This window comes from Carettochelys insculpta, chromosome 2 (genome assembly GCF_033958435.1).
Source record: "Carettochelys insculpta isolate YL-2023 chromosome 2, ASM3395843v1, whole genome shotgun sequence".
Lineage (NCBI taxonomy): Eukaryota > Metazoa > Chordata > Testudines > Carettochelyidae > Carettochelys > Carettochelys insculpta.
In genome coordinates, this window is record NC_134138.1 from 259,375,325 (window position 1) to 259,394,414 (window position 19,090).

At 39.6% G+C, this 19,090-nt stretch overlaps 1 protein-coding gene across 6 annotated transcripts in view; it reads left to right on the forward strand.

The window, feature by feature from the left end:
* Positions 1–19,090, forward strand: part of DIP2C (disco interacting protein 2 homolog C) — a 489,268-nt gene that overhangs the window by 443,781 nt on the left and 26,397 nt on the right. For 4 of the 6 annotated variants that reach the window (XM_074985037.1, XM_074985041.1, XM_074985038.1 and 1 more), the window contains 2 exons: positions 8,605–8,634; positions 10,321–10,382. In XM_074985037.1, the coding sequence (XP_074841138.1) occupies positions 8,605–8,634; positions 10,321–10,382 (92 nt within the window). The remainder of the gene's footprint in view (positions 1–8,604; positions 8,635–10,320; positions 10,383–19,090) is intronic. The other 2 variants (XM_074985039.1, XM_074985043.1) reach the window with 1 other exon arrangement.

Below are 19,090 nucleotides of genomic sequence, written 5' to 3' on the forward strand. Positions count from 1 at the left end.
CATACTTTAATTCAAGCTTCCACTCCATCTTCATGGCAGGAGGTTGATGGGAGATGGGAGAATATGCTCCTATCGACTTCCCTAACTCCTTGCAAGGAGCTGAGTATCGGTGCTGATGGGGGCAGCCTGAGAATTTGATTTAACACAGCCCTACCAATCTTCCTGATAGTGAAGATGTGCCCTAAGGCATGTTTTCTGATCCACCACCCATTCTTATAACTCTTCTCTGATCTCTTTCCATTTTTCAATATCCTTTCCAAGTCTGGATAAAAGAAATGGACATTGGTGTCATATATGTCACCAGTGTCATATATACAGGTAATATAGCTGCCTACTAACTACTCCAAGGATCACATCAGGATTTTTGAGAGCAGCACTGGGAGTTGACCATTGGCCATGCCCACAAAGTCTTTTTCAGGATTACTGTTTGCAGCCTTCAGTCCCCCATTCTGTAAGGCTGGGTCTACATGAGCCCCTTCCTTTCGGAAGGGGCATGTTAATGAGTGGTTTCAAAAGATGCCAATGAGGTGCTGCTGTGAATACCTGGTGTTAGGAAGAAGGGGCTTTCGAAAACTGGGGGTCCTTTTGGAAGGTCCCTGTCTCCACAGGCAGCGCACATTCAAAAGCCGCACTTTCGAATTGCCGCGGCTGCCATTATGCTAATGAGGCACTGCATATTCATAGAAGCCCCTCATTAGCATCTTTCGAACCCACTCATTAACATGCCCCTTCCAAAAGGAAGGGGCTTGTGTAGGCACAGGGTAAGTGTAATCCACCTGCATCCAGTAAAGGCTATCCTATCTTTTTAGCTCTTGTGCTGGCCACAGCTCCATGTGGGGGATCTCTTTATGGATAGTAGCAAAAGCTTTACTCAAATATGAAAGCCAAAACCACAACTGAGCAGAAGTTCTGCAAATAATGCATTTGCCTCTCTCATTTGTTACTCACAATTTTTATAGCACTTTGTTTACAGGCAACACTGTCTAAATATGCTCCACAAGTATAAGTGCTCATTCTAGCGCAGATTTTTGTGCCTTTTGTGACTTATTGGCAGCTTTGCCCTGGCCTTTTTGCAGATAACTGAAGAGTTAAGGCTTTCATTTGGCCTTGGCGAAAAATGACATCACTATTGCAACATATCAAAAGAAAATGAATGCAAGAGTGAAGCCGTATCTCTGCCTGTCATGTAACCTAATATCCCTTCAACCCAGAGCTAAATTAGATGGTGATTTTAATTAAGACTATTGTATATATGACATGATAAAGCTATACTCAGGTGAGTAAGCTTAAAAGTACCCTGGCATGTGAAAGTTGAAGAAAAACTCTTGTATTCCTAAAAGCATTACCTGAATCGTTTTAGAATAAATGTCCCTCCTGCTTAACAAATGTACGACATTGGACTCAGGCAGTAGCTGACCTTAGAAACAACTGTGTTATTGTCATGAACTCAGACATCTGCATGACCTATTTCATAAATAAATATTGACTTAAGTTTCTAGACTTTGGGATCTCTCGGGTGTAAGGAATTCTGTACCCTTGCAGAGAACCTGCTTCTTGTTCTCTCTGGCATACCACAAGGCGAGATGGAAGACCTAGTGAAACAAGCAATCAAAAATTTCATTTTAAAAAACCCTAACTTCATCCTTAGAAACTCAGATCAGTTGATCCTCAGCCTGTTATCTCTTGGAGAACTGATAGACCCATGTACCAAATTGTGCTTAGTTTACCTCCTCACTATGAATACATCCAAATTTAAAAGCTGTGTGTCAGGGGAAATGCAGTATATGGTACGATAGAAACCTGCTGTGCACGCAGATGCAGAACACTTCCTTTCCCAAAAAATAACAGCTCTCCTAGCAGTTCCCTGGTCAAGAAAATAAAGCAGAATCAGATGAACTAGCCACTTATAACAACAGTCTGCTGGTTAGGCTTCCTGGATCGCTTTCAACTTTGAAATGGTGGCAGGATTTCCTTTTGAGTAGGAGGATATGGGTGTGGGAGGCATAACGGAGGGAAATTATGGCATTTTTGTCATGGCAGACTGCTTTAAACATCCACTAAAACAGGGGTGTCCAACCTTTTTTCTGTTGGAGGCCACACGGCAAATTGTTACATATTTTGGGGGCCAAACACAAAATAGCCCCAAACCCACCCGCTTCCCCATCCCCAGGCTTAACCCCTCCAAAATCCAGCCCCAAACTGCTGCCCCCCTGTCCCAAGGCTTGATTCCCCGCTCCTCCCCCAAGCCACCACCAGACTTAACCCTCCTGCAGCCCCAAGCCACCCACATACTTAGCCCTCCACCGCAGCCTCAAGCTGCCCTCAAACTTAACCCCCACTCGCAGCCCCAAGCTGTCCCCAGACTTTAAACATCCTCCCCCACACCCCCAGCTACCCTACACCTCACCCGTGGTGACACACAGGAGCCGCTGCTGGAGCCCCCAGAGCCATGCGGCTGCTATTTAAAAATGGCACTGCTGCCGACGCTGCAGGTTGGAGTCTGGCCCACGTGCCACATGTTGAACACCCCTTCACTAAAACTTCTCCTCAGGTTAGTGGCCGTTCAGTCCCAGAAGCTCCATCTCTGAGACTGTCTTTCAAAGTTTTGCTTGAATTCACTCTGTGCCCTGTTGCAGATGAGAACATGCCATAAAGGGCATTATAGAAAACAAGGGCACGCCTCTAGTTGTAAGCTCGGAGGCTTCACTTGCCATTAATGGAAACCTTTTCAGGCTTGTACAAGTACCCAGAGAGTTTGACATCATGCTGTTTGTGGCTGCCTCACTTGGTATACAAAGCATTTCAAAAAAGACCATACAGGCATGACACTACATGCAGCAAACGAGCTGGGGGGGACACGGACTAGTTTTAAAGTCTCAGCCTTCAGCTCAGAAATATTGTCAAAACTAATGTGTGTGAAAGTCCACATGAACTCAGGGAAATGACAGACATATCCTGTTAACTGAGACCTTCCTCAATACTTGGGCTGATTTATTAACTTCAATCCATGGTAGTTTGTGTGGCTCAACAAAAGTATAGAACAGTTCTTGAGCCAGGATCACCCCTCAAATGAATATTTGTTAATGATTTTGACTGCAGATTCTGGAGTCCTTTTGGCGTTTTATATTTTTAATTTTTTTATGCATGTTTATACTTCTAAAAAAATTTGTAAGCTGCCTCAAATATTTTAAATAGCGAGGCAGGGTAAAAACATTTTTAATAAATAAGGTAAATAAATCTGTGCAGCACAAAATAAGAGGCACACTTGGCCCATTAACATCAGGAGAGAACTTATGTGACTTCTCAGGTTGGCAGAGCTCTTTTGGGTGTGCTTAAATAGTTCATCAGCTGGCATCTCAATTCACAGGTGGAATTAAGAGAATATACATGATTCTTTTAAAGTAGCTTTAAGTAAAAAAACTGCTTAGCTGCTGTTTTTGAAATAGTCTAATGCTTGTAACATTGCCTTGTGGATCATGCTTATGGGCAGAATGGCTCTTAAAGCATGTCTCTTAAAGCTCTTTAAGCAAAGAAGATGTCAAATGTGTTTTGAAGTAATAGGGGAGTTGTTAGTTATAAAAGAAACTGCAAAATATAGACTTTCAACAGAAATTGTAAAGATGCCAAAATCCTCTAAAACACAGGGTTGCTTCGTTTGAGGCAGCTGATACTGTTGACTGTCAACAACTGGATGCTGGGGTAGCTGGATGACTGTTATGAATCAGAATAGCGGTTCTTATGACTTGTGGAATATTCCGTTCCCTGGATGGCAGGTTGAAGAGTAGAATGAGTCTTAATCTGTCCTCAGTGAGGTTCTGTACATTAGCATCTCTTCAGAATGTTCAGGAACTGGTCTTTGTTTGCTGGGATCCTAATGCGGGCCTTCAGAGCCATGCTTTTGCATATTCCTGAGCCAGCGGCATCTGCCTTTATATCGTTGTTGCAACTGATGTAATCCTCCCTCCTAATCTATAATCGTATGTGAAAAGGTAGAGCAATCATTGATATCTATCAATACACAAGTCTCATGTTAGTCTTTATCTGTATGAACAACAAGGAGTTGTTTCAGCAGCACATAGTCATGGAAAGTATAGTTTCCATAAGGCTGGTCTTCTGTTCCATTAGAGATTCCTCCTAAAATTTGCAGCTAGCAGACATATTTATCTAGCGATCTTAGTGCTCACCATTTGTTACCTTTTCTTGGATGCAATCTCCAGTTCCTCTAATTCCATCAGTAGAAGGTCCTATAGAATTATTGAAGGATCTCATTAGAGGGGCTTCAGGGGCTGAGCATATTCTACATTTATAATTCTGGATTGAGTCTTCAGCGACAGACCAGTTGTGTCCTGTAAATAGTTCTAAGTTGTCCATCTCATTATCTTGGAATTGCTAGTTTCTTTAATTTTTCCTCTTTTCAAACTACTGACAAATAAAAGTCACAAATATTTTATCTAAAAGTGCTCTGATTTTTCCAAAAAGATTCTTCTATTTTTTTCCTTTAAGGAGAGGTGGTATGTAAAGAAGAAATAATAAATAATTTTGGAACCATAATACTTTTGGAATAATCTAATTTTATGAATATATACTTAGAAAGGGCAAGCATCATAGTAATCTCTGATACAAAACAATTTTGTACTAGCAAACATGGTAATATTAGTACTACAGCATATGAAATACTATGAGACACTGAATGTATTCGAGTCACTAAGGGCAAGATTTGTAAAAGCATTTGAGACACCTAAAAATGTGGATAGGTATATTATGAAGATTCTTGTCACCTAAATGCTTTAACAAATCTAGCACCTTATGACAAAAAATCTACGATATTTGGCAAAGTTTATTAGATGTAGCATATTTTACTTCTCAAATACAGGTTCCATAGTACTCTCTAAAGAAATATAAAACTGGGATGAACTATTATGAAGGCAGAGATGCTCCTCTGAAATATTTATCTTTTTAAGCTAACTTTCATTTAACTACTTGGAATTTATTCAGTTTTTAGTGGCAGGGAGAAGGAGTGGCACAAAAAGGCATTGAAGTTCAAATTACAACTCCTTTGCTCAGTTATCCTTGAAATAAAATATTTTTTCCAAAGAGTCACATTGTTATCAACCTCTGCTGTATCAGGAAATGTCTTCAACCACATTTGCTCCTTTGAAAGAAAATGATCAAGTACGTTTCTGTGCCCCATAATGAGAAAAGTTACTCGACTCTTCATGTAGTTCTTTAGTTGAAGAAAACTGTGTTTTGATGTTTCACTCCAGTCAACACCCACTTATTAATTGCTTTAACTGAGAATTCTATTAGTAAACCTTTGAGGCTTGTGGGATTTCATTTAGGGTGCATCTACACTAGGAGCTAACTTTGAAGTTAGGCACTACTTCGAAGTAGCCAGCAGAGAGTCTACACATATTTTCCCTTACTTCGACGTTAAGTAGGGAGCCCAACTTCAAAGTCCATACTCCATTACTGGGAATGGAGTCATGCCCTACTTTGAAATAGTGTGTGCACAGATGCTCAACTTTAACTTCAAAGTTATTTTTGTAGGGTAGACACAGCCTCAGAGAAACAACTTCTCTGACAGAGGACTATTCATTTTAATGTATATTTCTTCAAGTGCTAGCAAATTCTTGGCATGTGTGATTTTGTATTTACATATGTAGTACCATGGAGTCAAACGCTTCAGCTAGTGTTGCCAATTCTCAAGATTTTCTGGTGAGTCATGATAGTGCATGACTTACAATAAACTCCTGCTTTACAGAAGTTCAACACATACATTAATCGTATTAAAGCAAATGTCGAAATCCTGGGCTCCAGCTGTCAGCTTCCCCCACATGGCTTCCCCTTTCAGTGCTCTGCCGCTGGCTCCAAGAACTGGAGCTGGCTATGGAGTGCTGAAAGGGAGCAGCCCTGTGGCTGTCCTTTGGCTTCCCCCAGCTAGGGAAAGTCAGGGGACGCTGCTGCTGGGGGGAGGAGGAAAATGGAAATAGCCTCTCAGCTCCAGGGAGCCGGGAGCCAGGCACAGCAGCCTGGTAAGTTTCCTGGCTCCCGCAAGCAGCAGGAAGCCAGGAAATTGACCAGGAGCTGCTGGGCCTGGCTCCCTGCTCCCTGGGGCTGAGGGACTTCACCCCCCAATCTCCTTCCTCTCCCCTTCTCTGTCCTCCAAGCTCCTGGGAAGCTGGGAGCCAGGCGCTACTGCACCTGGCTCCTGGGGGCTTGGAGGAGGAGGGAGGGGGGAAGAAGGAGGCAGGAAGGGGAAGCCCCTCAGTCCCAGGGGGCTCAGAGGAAAGGGAGGGCAGAAGAAAGGCAGAGGGAAAAGCCCCTCAGCCCCCTGGGAGGCAGGAGCCAGGCTCAGTAGCACCTGGTCAGTTTCCCACCTCCCGGGGATCTGGAAAATTGACCAGGAACTGCTGCACCTGTTTCTCGGCTCTCCACAGTTGAGCAGGAGCCTGGAAAGTGACCAGGTGCTGCTGCTCCTGGATCCAGGCTCCCAGGGGTGCGGAGGAGGAGGGAGGAGTTGTACCCCCCACCAACTTATGCAAAATTATGCAGGAGTGGCATTCCTTTGGCTTTTATTGTACTTAAATCTCCATCTACTGAAATTTTATTAAGCTACGTCTACATTAGTAAGCCTGTGTCAACATAGGAGGTTTTCTGTCAAGGTAGAAACACAAGCTCCGCAAATGACATTTGCTAGGTCAACAGAAGCCCTCTCTTGTTGACATGGTTACAACTACACTGGAAGGTTGTTGGTGTAGCTATGCTAGTCAGAAGTGTGGTTTTGTCATTTGACGATCATAGCTTGTGGGGAGTAAAACTTTTAATGCAGACCAAGCCTTACATGTGATTCTCAGATATTCATGAAAAGGTAAATTTTTATGCTTCATCATTCCAGAGCAGCCTAAAGATACCCACACGTGAGAGCAAAATAACAAAACTCAACATTTATCTTTTAAAATTCTCATGATTTCTCATTGCCCAGTTCATGACTTTTACACACTTGTGGTTGGCAATACAATATATACACAATTGTCTTGCCTTCAGTGAAAGTTAGGCACATACGTGTGACAGAGAAAGATTTATCCCGACATGACTCCTCCCTCCTCCCCCCAGCATTACAGAAGAATCTATAAAATATATTTCTTTTCTAATCAGGATTAGATTATTTCAACTAGCTCTCAACCCAGTCTCTAATTCTATGGGCACGGTTGGTAGGTAGGACAGTCTTCTGTCATATTCGCATACCTTCACAGAATTAGAGGACAGGGTTGGAAATTAAATTCCAGATGTTGTACACTGAGTATTGAGTTCTTATTGAAGAACCTTATGAGGGCAGTTTAAGGTATTTTTAAAAGTCACCTCTGAAACTGGAGTGTTACATTTTTGCATTTGTGTGTATATTTGGTCATGAACTTACTGCGCTTCATCAGAGCTCATGCTTATTTTCAGTTTTATAGTATACAGTGAAACCTACACATTATTATCTATATGGCTGTTTTCAGGAAGCAATATAATATGCAAACACATACTGCTTAAAAATATTGTCTTTTCCCCTTCATTCAAATATACCAATTTGTAGCTGTTTGCTGTGACAATTTCCTATAGGTTACAAAGCTGACAGAGTCTAGTTCTGTTTGCACTAGTATTTTTATTAAGTCAGGGTACAGCTTTAAGAAAAATACTGGTGCTCCTAGAATTGTCTAACTTCACCTATCACAGGTCAAGTCCCATTCTGCTCTTTCCAGTTCAGGTTTTCCTCATGACAGCACAGTGAGTGGCTGCCACAACACCAAGGTATCTGATACAACAGGCTTAGTAACAAGGGAGTAATAATCACTGTATATTTATTGTTATTTCACTGTGATATTGAGTCTTGATGTTGTCCTATTTGCTTTTTATTGCTATTTACTTTTACGGCTTCACACCCTGCATTCCAGGGTTTGTGAACAAAGAATGAAGGAGTTGTGTAGTACCAAAGTTACATAATTAGTTGTGATCATATAGGCTGTACAAGAAGAGCCTTGATTTTATTCTACCCTATAAGCAGGTTAATCTGTGTGAGAAAATGTGTAAGTATCCTTTTTTCCTCCATTGTCAACTAATTCCTCCCCTCCCCCGCCCCCAAGAGAGATTGCTTTTAGGGGAAAAATAATCACTAACAGCCTTTGTTAGAATAACAGCAAACTTGGAGTCCCCGTTTCAATTTATGCACATTTAAAATAGTGAGGCAATAATGTTTACTTGTACTTTCACTTAAAAGATAGCGTGCTTAACACCAATTGTCTACTAACATTGTCTTTAGTGTCCTAAAATCACTCAAGTTGTTTGTCAAAGGTTAACAGTCTGTTGCTGTCTCTTCTGTTGCTCTACTAAATACCAACACCTCATTTTTTTTACTTTTTTTAACCTTTAATGGGAAAATGGTTAATTTGTAAGATTCCTGTATTTGACATTGTTTTTCTTTTTTATTTTACTCCCTGCTTATTGCATTTCCTCTCTTTTATTTTTCCCTCTCACCCTTCATTCCCATATGTTGTTGTTATTTTTGTCTGGTGTTACTTTCTTTCCTTCTCTCCTTCATCCCTGCTATTCCTGCTGCTATAGCCTCACAGGCTGGGGAAGCTGGCCGAGCAGGTAGGGGATTTTCATGTTCCCTAAATACCCACCTATCAGCTTCCAACAGTGGGACAGACTAGAAATTGAGTCCGGAGATTTGAGGACAATGAGATTCTTTATATGTGATTTTGAACAAGTCCAGTACAGTTCTTTCTGGATGTAGGCTTCATGAAAGGCTAGCTGGCAGTAGTAATTATTTCCTTCACACTGAAAATGACAGTTGCTATGATGGTTGTCTTCAATTTTCTGAATAACTTGTTCCCAACATTTTGCAAATTGGTTATGTTCTATTAAAAAAATTGAGGGTAACAGTTTTTTAGGGTTTTTTTCCCTACGTACTAGAAGTTCTCCACTCAGCACTAGTCTGTTACACTGCTGAGTTTATTGGTAGACTGAAAACCACATCCTTACTGCCTGGATAGGATGTCGTATCTTGTATTTTGTATTATTACAAGCTAAAGAGGCTAAGGTGCATGTGCAGCTCTGTTTCTCTTGGACTGTCTTGGTGGTGGGTTACTGCTCAGTGTCTGTACTGTAAATATTAAGTGTTAGTATTGTCTTTTCTCCTTTCAGTATGGAAATTATTTACCTGTAGAATATCTTCACAGTTTTCAGTGCTGAACACATTGTGGAACTACCAGTAAGCACTGCAGGAGAAACATAGAATAGCAAATTGGTTTTACTTCTCTTAGCTCTAAATATGTTCATTTCCCAGAATTATATTATATTATATATATATTTAAAGTGGCTAGAAGACATTGGGGTTTGATGGTCTACAATATTCCTTGGAAACCTGAGTAATTGATACAGGGGTTCCTGTAACTATTATGTAATGTTCAATACATTAAGCTGCTTAGAACAGGCTTTCCAAAATTCCATTGTTCTAAAACACAGTTGCACAGTTCTCACTTTCTGCCTGGCCTGGGTGTAGAATATCCAAGAAAAGATCACTAGCAATAGGAAATTCAGTCTATATATAGTGATGAGTTTAAGCACTTGGATAAGGGAAAAATCACTGCACGGTAGAAAACCACTGTGAAAACAGTCTGATGTTAAGTAAGTAACTGAATATGATTGCACCAAATAGGTAGTTAAAATTTAAAGTGGAAAGCTGATAAGGAACAGAATAATTGCTCATAGATCTTCAGTCCATATCAGTTCATATCATGTGTGCTGCCTTAATATCTTTAACTTTTAATATATGCTCTGTTGCATGTGTGGAAGATTCTTAGCAAATCATGTTTTCACATTCCTGACCATGTGCTTTTACCATTAAACCATGACTCCTTGGCAATTTCAGCATTCCTTTATGTGATAAAACATTTAATACAATTTTGTATGCATCAATGTGCTGAATAGTCAACCTTTGGGAAGTACGAAGACTATATTGACATTTAATTAGTACAGTCATTTGAAGTTCTCACAAGTCACAAGGTAGCAGTTACCATAGGGTAGGTATTTTTGGAGGTTATTACATTATGATTGTTATAATAGTGTAATTATTGTATGATGTAAGTTGTTATACTCAAATTTAGTTTTACTGGTACTTAAATGTTATTTGATTAGCATAACCAAAAGACAAACTTTTCCATTCCTAAACTATGCAATAACTTTTAGAGTTATTCCAGTTAGAATATGCTGTATTTCTTATAAATATAAATTCATATAAACTAAATTCTAACTAGAATATGTTATATTTCACAGGGAACATCTGGACCAGATCCAACCACTGTATATGTTGATATGAGGGCACTGAGACATGACCGGTATGAACTCCATTTTTGTTGATTTCACAATATTCAGATAGGACGGATTTGCAAGCGCATTGCAGGAGCAGTACTCCTACACAGTTGTCAAGCTGTGAAAGTGTTGTTATCCCTGAGATTCTTACTGATTTCCACCAGCCACCTAAAATAGAAATGGCTGAATTAACACTGTTATAATTGCAGGATTCCGAGGTATTGTGAATAGCATGTTGACACACTTAATACTGTATGCTTCTGTATTTCCTTCATTTAGCGGAAAGTCACATTTGCTCTCCAGCCTCTTCTAATAAGGATATTGATGGTTTTTTTTTTTTTCTTGTTCACTACCATTGGGGTTGGTTCACTTTACACCAAGCCGTTGTAACCAAGCTGGGAGTTGCCAGCTAGTTGGATCCAATTTATTTTATGAACTTTAATGCTTTTACTTAGCTCAGCAGTGTTACGTATACCATTATACTAATATTACCACATCCATATATAGGATTGTATCATTTTAATTATATTTGTTTCTAAGCCAGTACTGTTAAAGCAGGACAAAACCTGCACGATTACCAGTCCTATATCTTTTTCCTTAACTTCCAGTTTCTTTTGGTTGCTAGCAGTGGTTCCCTCCTTTACCACGCTAATTCTTGCTATTCTGTCTGGTTCAAGACGTCTGTACACTGGTGTCTGTCCCCTGCTCTGCCACTGACTTGCTATCTAGCCTTAAGCAAGTCACTTAACCGTTTTGTCTTCATGTGCTGATCTGTCAAATAAAGATCATAGTTATCTAGTTCACATGGTGTTCTAAGAATTAGTTAATGTATATGAAACACTAAATATATACATAACCTATTGCACTGGTATGGACCTCTTTCCTGGAGGTAGAAGACTGCTATGTCTCCCTAATTTTTTTTCACTGCACTGCATTATTTTCATTAATTCTAATTGGCAATTTCAAATCAGATTAAAGAACTACTTACGTAATTTGTAGTGGCTTCCATCTACAGCTACTTTTAACTAAGTCCTCTAACACAGTTTGTGTCTGCTGAATAGATTTTTTTACCTCCATTCAAAAGATTTTCATTTACAGTTGAGATTCAGCAATTGTATCTCGCTCTGAGGAAACATAAGAACTTTGCTGGCAATGGTGGTAGGAAAATCATTTTTATTGTGGAACTTTTTTTATTCACTTTTCCAAATTAAGGTCTTTTTTCTTTTTTTTGAGGAAAGCAGATTTTTTTGTGGATTTTTCTTTTTGTTTAAAATCTAATTTCTCATCAAAAGTTTAATAAAATTTTGGACCAGCTTCATTCAGCAGGTCTGCTTTTGTTCTTGGAAAAAATCTCAAGTTGTGTTTTCTTTCATTGTGATAGTAGTGAGCTCTCTCCTGAGGGCTGGCTGAGAATACCATCACATATACTCTCTGAGAATCCTCTAAGCTTGCAGTCCTGGGTAACCTGATGAGTCACAAAGTGATTATGCAGTAGCACAGATAGCCTGGTTGTTGGAACATGAAATAGTTCTTCGGCAGTGCAAGGTACACAACAGTGCCTGGCTGCCCTAACAGTCCTCCTAATTCGGTGCTGCCCTTCTGGTATGCAGCACTACAAACAACAATACGAGGCCTAATCAGATCCAAGTGCAGTTGCTGTCTTCAGAATTCATCCACAGAGCATACAACTATCAAAATCTTGCTGTTGTTTTGTGAAGCAGTGAGTTCTGTGCAACATGTGCGTCACATGCATGAAAGTAAAACTACAAGAAGTTAATTTCTTTTTCCGAATCTAAATCACTGGGAGGTGATGCAGTCCTGTATTTAGGAAGAAAGGTAACATTTCCTTACGTCCTAGCTTTTCTCATCACTGTTTACAATGTTGTTATATGCAGGAGAAGATAATTTTAGCCTACACTTAAAGGAAGATTGGGGCTATGGTTTAGGGGCATAGGTTGGGAAGAGAGAGAAGTAAGCCCAGGAAGGAAGAATTACTTTTTCTTCTGGGAGAAAAGGAAAACTGTAAAATAATCCTCGGTAGAAAAATGTATTCTCTCTTTTTACAAGCTACATGCAATTGATCAATACACTGTAGCTACAGTAAATACTTACACATTTAGCCTGTCATGGAAAAATAGATTCTGTTATCAGAATCAGGGTTTGCTGTGTATTAATTGCTCTTCAGTGTCCTAGTCTGTAGAGAACACTAAGGGAAAGTTGGCCTAGATTTACTAACAGAACTCTTAATTTACTGGATTAAAGCCTCAGTTCAGAAGTACAGGACAAATGAATTTGAAATACAGGTCACAAATTGGAGAAGGTAATGCCTTCATGGTTACTGTTTTATAACCAGTTGAGTGGAACTGAATATGACCTGCGTTTGCATGTATCTAAAAGTAACAGAGTGTTAGTCCGTGTTCTAACAAAAGAGCAGAAATACAGCACTTCAAAGACTAACAAAATGATTTATTTAGTGATGAGCTTTTGTGGGACAGACCCACTTCATCAGATCAAGCATATTTCCAATACAGACTGACATCTATAAGTACAGAGGTCCAAAAAAATTGCAATAAAAACTGACAAATCAAATACATGGGACTGAAGGGGTGGGAGATGAGGGCTGGGGATGTTAAGTGTCTTGCCTGAGAAGAATACAAGCATAGCCACAGGAGTGCAGAGCAACAGTCCAAGAACACCTTTGGCACTTTTAGTTCAGGTACTCCAAGAAAAAAACAGTAGAGCATTATACTGTAAACAGGATAAAACACTATAACTTCTTCTTTATTAAAAGTAAGTTTTCCAAAATATTTAAGGAGGTAGTATTCGTGTATGTTTTTAATTAGACAGTACACTTACTAATTATTCTTAAAATGTAGCTAAATATGTCATCTTCAAGACCAATAGGCATGTTTTTATCTGTGCAGTAACAGTTTTCATCTACCCATATACATGTTCATTCTTAAATAGAAATGAATATTTGACAAATCCTTGAACACATCAATTTCTTTTTCGAACCTGAGCACTAATGATGTTTGGGTACAGAGTATGACTAACAGAAGCACCGCCTTTGAGTAATAATTTAGAGCAAAGTCTCTGTGCTGTGTGCTCTATGGGTAGTTATTGCTCAGAATTGGAAGACTAGCTATAAACATTGCCCGTTGTCTGAACTTCTGGATTTCAGCCATACTCCTTTTCCAGGGAGAACAGTGATGTTACTGACACACAATCATTCTGTTGGTTTACTTTATAATCTGCTGAACAGTTAAGCAGAAAAGTTGGTATTCTAGAATTTGGGAATACAGACTAGAATAGAATGAGAACTAAATTACCCATTAAAATAATGATGCAATTAAGCTGACTGAAAACTATTTTTGTATGGTGACCACAGTGAGCATGATTTGACACACTTAACTTTTTCATAGAATTTGAGGGCGTATCCTGGGTGTACCTCATCTCATCTACCACATGTTACACCAGTCCTTTATAGGATTTGAAATCCCCTTATTTGCTTTTTGTAGTACATCTACTTGAAGCTGCATTAGTCTCTTTGGCCCACGGACTGACTACAGTTGTGCAAAATATTTCATTTTACAACTAGAAGGAAAATTTTGTCCTATATGAAAACTGTGAAAATGGCCAATATTAAGTGCATGCTAGATAATCAAGTTAACTCCATTAACCACCTTCAATAAATAGAAACTTTATACATATAAATCCATTTTTACATAGCATTTTTCCTACTTCTTGTTTCTAGACATCTACATTAGAGTTCAGTTTTGGGTGGAAGAAATGCAAATTCCAGGTGAAATTGTCCTCCGCCCTCACTGTGGTATCTCCTTGTTTCCCAGTTCCTCTGAGTAGTGCCACAAAACCAGGCATGTTTTCCATCTGCAGCATTTTTTCGACAACCTGATCAGATATTACCCCTTTCAGATTCAAGCAGATGTTACTGGGCATGAATCTCTTACTCAAGAGAGCAACTGAGATTCTGGACTGTTCGTACGGAAAACTGGTAGGAACCCTTCGGAATCAGTCCAAAGACCAGGAAATCACCCCAGGAACTGGAATTTTTTCAGTAGTAGGTTTCGCTTGTGACCCTAACATCAAGAGCAGTAAGTGGCTCCTGTTGTGATGGTGAAATGTTAACAACAAAGTGTCTTCACCAACGAGCACCTCATTGGCTGCTCCAGACTTTAAAGCAATCAGCACAGATGTCTTTGAATGGACTCCCCATCCACGGTTCAAGGAAGACAGTGGTTACAGGGGTAAAATCTTCTCTTATTTTTTAAAGGGCAGCAAAATTAGCAGCTTCCCATTTCAAAAAGAAAATGCAGAACACCTGTTCTCTAATCTAGCAGGACAAGACAGCAATAATATACCATGAGGGACAAGACAGAGCAATAAGCTCATTCCAAAAAGAAACAATGGAAGCAGATAGTGCCATGGGTGAGATGAAACGAGCATCAATAAAATGACTAAAAATAACATACAAGGAAGAACCATCAGACTGGTTCCTCAGCACAGGAGAATATTTCTCTCAGTGACACAGTTTAAGAGAATTCCAAAGAAACATCTGTTCACACTAAGCAAGACCAAAGACGCACATATCTACTGCTCAAGAAAGATACGCTTTCTCCCAGTTGGATAAATTCTTCCTATACATCTTCCTGCTCTGTTCCTCTTAGGAAACCACTTAAAATAAAAAAAAAGTCCTAGATGACCCTGTCCATCACACCCCCAGTTCCTGTAGTAAGTCATGTTGTAGATAGCATGACATGCTTCAGAGGCAATCAAACACAAACATCTCTGAATTTGATAATCTGGAAGTAGCAAGTGATGGTTAGAAAGAAAACAGGCTAGTCAAACTTGAGTCACACATTGCATCAGAATCAGTGGTAAAGACGTAGACTCAGAACCAGGCATCTCTGCTAAGGCTGTGTATAACAGCTGAAAATGTCTAGCCTCATAAAGCAGACCTCAGTTATCTACAGGATGAAGTACACAGCAATCTTCATCTTCACTAAGGGTGCGTCTACACTTGCATTCCTCTTTCAAAGAGGTATGCAAATGAGGGGACTTGAAAATACAAATTAGGTGCATATTTGCCACCTTATTTGCATGTTCTTATTTTGAAAGAAGAAAAATAAATAAATTAAAGGGAAGAAGGATTCTTTCGAAGATGGGGTTTATTTTCGAAAGAACAGCGTCTGCACTGGTTTTCTTCTTTTGAAAGAAGCTATTTTGAAACAAGAATATGCAAATGAGGTACCAAGTATGTAAATATGCACCTCATTTGCATTTTCAATTTCCCTCATTTGCATACCTCTTTCGAAAGAGGAATGCAAGTGTAGATGCACCCTGACAGACTAATCATGGATAGAAAAATCACTGTGAAAACTGCATTTTGGAGGCATTATGTCAAAGTGATGATGGCAGCATAACTTTAACATCATTAATGCATCAGCCAGGTAATCAGTTCTCACTGTACTTACCATTAATAGTACAACCAGGCAGCAAAGATTTTTCTTCTTAATTAGTCACAACGTAATCTTTAATTAAAGATTGGTTGTCAGTTCTTGGAGACCTTATGACAAACGTGGAGGGTTGGTAACTCTTTCAGTTTCTTGTTTTAGTTTTTTGCATGCATCTGTAGAGTTAAAAGTAGTTTTAAATTTTCAGATCTACTGGGGAGACAATTTATGAGAGTAAAGCTTTTCAATGCCATTTTCTTCTCACATCAGAAGAAATAGGCAGTTGCTATGTTTCTAAAATACTTCAAAAGTGTTAGATTTAGTTCTGTAAATCTGTGACATATACTATCCATTTGCAATACTTCCAGTTCAAACAGTCTGTCAAAAGCAATTAGTTTAAACTTTGGACTCTTTGGACTTCAGCCTTCACCCACCAAAAATAGCTTTTAGTCATTACTATCAAATCTTTAGCTTGCTTCTCCATGATTTCTCCAAGGCTTTCTTGCTAACTTCTAGAACACTCTAATCCATCTACCTAGAAAATGTAATCTTTTATTACAGGGTTATTGTGTGAGCTTTGACCAGGGCAGTGCTCTGAAGCAGAGGCACTCTACTTAGCATAGCCGCATTACATAATGGAAGAGCATTGAGCAGAGGTCAGCCACCAGCAGCATGGGTGCCAAGAGTGGCACGTGACCCAGTTTTCATTGGCACGTAAGGCGGGAGCTCAAACCTGCTCCCCTTTCCCCCATGCAGCCAGAAACTTGCTCAAAGCCGTGCTGCCTGTGGATTAACAAAAGATCAGCTAATGCTACCAACCACCACCAAAACAGAAAAGTTCTGCATCTTAATTTATTAATTAATGAAGCTGCTGTAAGTAGGACTATTAATGATTTTTAAAAGTATCAACAGCAGTCGGGCCATACATAGAGGTCAAAAGGTCAAATTTCAGCACTCCAACTCGGAAAGTTTGCTGGCATAGAAAGCATATAAAAATTAGAAATATGCCAATTAACAATTGTAACAATACCACTGACAGACGAAAGTACTTGAAATAAATTTACAAATATTAATCAAATTAGGACCTTTTCAAATATCCTTTTGATGTGACTATGGGACATCTGTAATGTCGGATTAACACTTTGGGTGTGTTTCTTTGAGATTGTCAGTTGCTTTAGCTTATTATTACATTCTGGCATTATATATTTATTATTGTGACTTGGTCTCTGAACACTGTGACATCATTCTGCACAGAAGCCCTTCTTGAAATCACAGGAAACTTGATTCTGAATTGATAATAAGATTGGTTGAAGTCTCTAAAATAAGACTATGGCTACGTCTACACGTGCCCCAAACTTCAAAATGGCCACGCAAATGGCCATTTCAAAGTTTACTAATGAAGCGCTGAAATGCATATTCAGCACTTCATTAGCGTGCGGGCGGCAGTGGCGCTTCGAAATTGACGCAGCTCGCTGCCGCGCGGCTCGTCCTAACAGGGCTTCTTTTCAAAAAGACCCCGCCTACTTCGAAGTCCCCTTATTCCCATGAGCAGATGGGAATAAGGGGACTTCGAAGTAGGCAGGGTCCTTTCGAAAAGGAGCCCCGTCTGGACAAGATGCGCGGCGGCAAGCCGCGTCAATTTCGAAGCGCCACTGCCGCCTGCATGCTAATGAAGCGCTGAATATGCATTTCAGCGCTTCATTAGTAAACTTCGAAATGTCCATTTGCGTGGCCATTTCAAAGTTTGGGGCACGTGTAGACACGGCCTCTAAGTCCCTCATACTTACCTATGATAGAAGGCTTATAATTTGAATTTTAGGATTCCTTACAGAAAGAGTCAGGTTTTAGGCATTCTGCCAGTTACCTTACAGGATCTCATTCCTGGGTCTTAGTGCCTTAGCAAGCAATTGGAAAAAATTCTCTATTTCTGTGGCTATCTTTTATGTTTTCATGGGCTGTCTTGTGTCATTTCTGCTTCGTGTCACTGCTGCCTCTCAAAACCCCAGATTGATTCCATGATTCTGAATCCACACCACCACAATTGGTAAATTGTTCCAGTCATTAATTGCACTCGCTGTTTTAACAAATGCCTTATTTCCAGCTGGGATTTGACAAGTTTTAATTCCCAGCCCTGGGATCATGTTCTTCCTTTTTCTGCTAGATTGAAGAGCTCATTATTAACTATTTCTTCCCATGCAGGTGCTTCTAGCTTATAATCAAGTTTATGTGTAACCTTCTCTTCATTAAGCGCAGTGTGTTGAGCTCTATGTCTGCCACCATACGGCAGGTTTTCTAATCCTTTAATCATTCTCTAATCTTTTCTAAACCCTCTCCAATTTACCAATGTCTTTCCTAAAGTGTGGGTCCTAGAACTGGACACAGCGTTCAAGCAGCAGTTACCCCTGTGCTAAATACACAGGTAGAATAACCTCTCTTCTCCTGGTTTAGATATTGTAGGATCACATTAGCCCTTTGGGCCACAGAATAGCACCGGGAGCACAGGTTCTGCTGACTGTCCATCATGATCCACGAAGCTTTTCAATAAATAATAATGCATTGTAAATAATAGCCTATGTTCTGTATTCCTAGATTTTTGTTTATCTTTAGCCATATTAAAATGCGTATTATTTTCTTGCACCCTCTGCTTCCCAGATTTTCAATTCATCTGCAAATTTTATCAGAGATGGTTTCCTTTTCTTCTCGCTCATTGATAAATGTTAACTAATGTAGAATAACAAACTAACCCTTGTTAGCACAGCACCGCCAACACACCACACTCAGTGAAGAGTCCCCATTTCCATTTGAGAGCAGGTTTTAATCCATTTCCATATTTATTTTGTGTTTGCAGTGTTGTGTATTGATATAAAATTAACAAGAGAGACACAAGGTGAGGAAAGTAATATCAAAGTTCGTCCAGTAAAAGACATTACCGCCTCCACTTTGTCTCTCATATTAGTTTTATATGTCTCGTTTTTTTAATCAAATGTTGTGTCAAATACTTTACAAAAGCCATAGTTTATTATTTCAGCACTATTACCTGTATCAACCAAACCTGTAATTGCATTAAAAGACTTTATCAAGTTAGTTTGACAGCATCTAGCTTGCATAGAGCCTTGCTGTTTGGCATTAATTATATTACCCTCCTTGAGTTCTTGGGGCATGGGCTCAGCCATGTGCAATGCCTTGCTTTTCCTGCACCAAGCAGACAGCTCCAGTGTTGGGAAGGCACAGGGAGTGCAACTTGTGGATGGCATCATGGCCAC